The 1,726-nt window shown below is 30.5% G+C and overlaps 1 protein-coding gene across 1 annotated transcript in view; it reads right to left on the bottom strand.

Annotated features, from left to right (window-relative positions):
• The window catches only part of LOC105552690 (protein AKNAD1), a 60,301-nt gene that overhangs the window by 27,200 nt on the left and 31,375 nt on the right, over positions 1-1,726 (bottom strand). The window contains exon 8 of the mRNA XM_011998425.1: positions 320-476. Coding sequence (XP_011853815.1) covers positions 320-476 — 157 coding nt within the window. The remainder of the gene's footprint in view (positions 1-319; positions 477-1,726) is intronic.

The following is a 1,726-nucleotide window of genomic DNA, read 5'->3' on the forward strand; positions in this document are numbered from 1 at the left end:
AAAAAAAATTATTTCTTCCAGACATGATCTATAAAAACTTTCTTATTCATCTGGAAGAAATAGCTCTTCAGTGGTTTAATGGGTTTAAACAGCATTGTTACATCCTAAACTATAAAGATGTTTCAAAAATTAACACTTGAAATGCTTCTAATCTTTAAAAGCTGGTTCCATTTAAAATAATATAATTCATAGGACTTTAGAAAGTTAAGTTTTCATGAGATATTAAAATGAAATTCAGTGAATCCATGAATTAGGAGTCTATAAATGCATAAATACCATTTTTCCTGGCACAAAATTAGGCTGTACATTGCTGTATTACCTCATTTGAGAGTGAAGAGGAGGTGGAGGCCAAGTCATCCAGGGTAACTGGAGAACTCACAGGAAGAGAAGGAGCTGAAGTATATTTGCTTTCATCCATTTTCTCTTTAACATCTTCAAGTAGCATCTCCAACTTGAAGATTTCACCTTCCACTTTTCTAAGTAAACATAAACACACAGGCATCTTCTGGGCTATGTAGTTGGCATTCTAATTAATAACAACGGTTCTTGAATACAGCACTGATTTATATTATTATTGTGGCCTGTCTTCTGGCACAAAGGATAATGGGAGCCCTCATGACTGTTCATAGTTTCTCTGACAGCCTGGGCTCTGATCTTCACCTGCTCTCCATTAGCTGCGTATACGTGTACAAATCACTTAGCATTTCTGGGCCTCCAATGTCTCACTTATAACCTGGGATAACAATACTGTACCTTACTTATCTGGATTTGATGATTTTGAGGTCCCTTACAAGGGATTCTAAGAACTGTGATTCTAATGGAAATTTACGTGAATTTAAAAAGAGGAAGAATATTAGGTATCTGAATAATTTAATTAACAAGTTCTAACCCATATGAATATATGTATGTGTATATAAATATATATTTTACCCAACAAAGAGAATCCATTTTCTTCAAATCTGTTACATTTATAAAAATTTACCTTGTAACAGTCCACAAAGAAAAATTTCAAGAAAATCCAAAATATTAAAAATTATACTACCTACATTCTCTTATCACTAGACATTAACAACGAAAACATAGCCCCCCAAGAAAACCCTATTTAATTAGAAATTTTAATACCTAAATAGCTTTGGATTAAATAGGAAACAAAAATGAATATTAGGCATAACTTACAAGTCAATGACAAATGAGAGAATAACATAGGAAATCAAATGTAATGCAGTTAAAGCAGTACTCTGAGGAAAACTTCTAGTCTTAAATGCATTATTGGAAAAAAATCAACAATCAATAAACTATTTAAATCAGGAAGATAGAAAAGGGAATATAAAATAAACCGCAGAAAAGGATTCATAAAATTACTAGAAATAAATGACACTTAAAATAATTTGATCAATAAAATAAAACATGTTTTTTTCCAAAATATCTATAAAACAAATCACTGGAAGTCCAAAAAACAAATAACATTAAGAATGAGAAAGGAAAAATAGGAAACATTTTAAATCAAAAGGCACTGGAAAATTCATATCAACACTATTTAAAATTTAGGTGAATTGGGCAAGTTTCTAGGATAATATAAATTATTAAAATTCACTTTAAAAAGGTAGAAAATATGAAAAGACTAATAACCAGAGAAAAATGGAAATTGTCAAAAATCTACTCCACGAAAGTCATGAAGAGTAGGATAATGGGTGAGTTCTACCAAGCCTTTTAAAAAATTTTTCAA

The sequence above is a fragment of the Mandrillus leucophaeus genome, unplaced genomic scaffold, assembly GCF_000951045.1.
Source record: "Mandrillus leucophaeus isolate KB7577 unplaced genomic scaffold, Mleu.le_1.0 Scaffold1158, whole genome shotgun sequence".
Classification (NCBI taxonomy): domain Eukaryota; kingdom Metazoa; phylum Chordata; class Mammalia; order Primates; family Cercopithecidae; genus Mandrillus; species Mandrillus leucophaeus.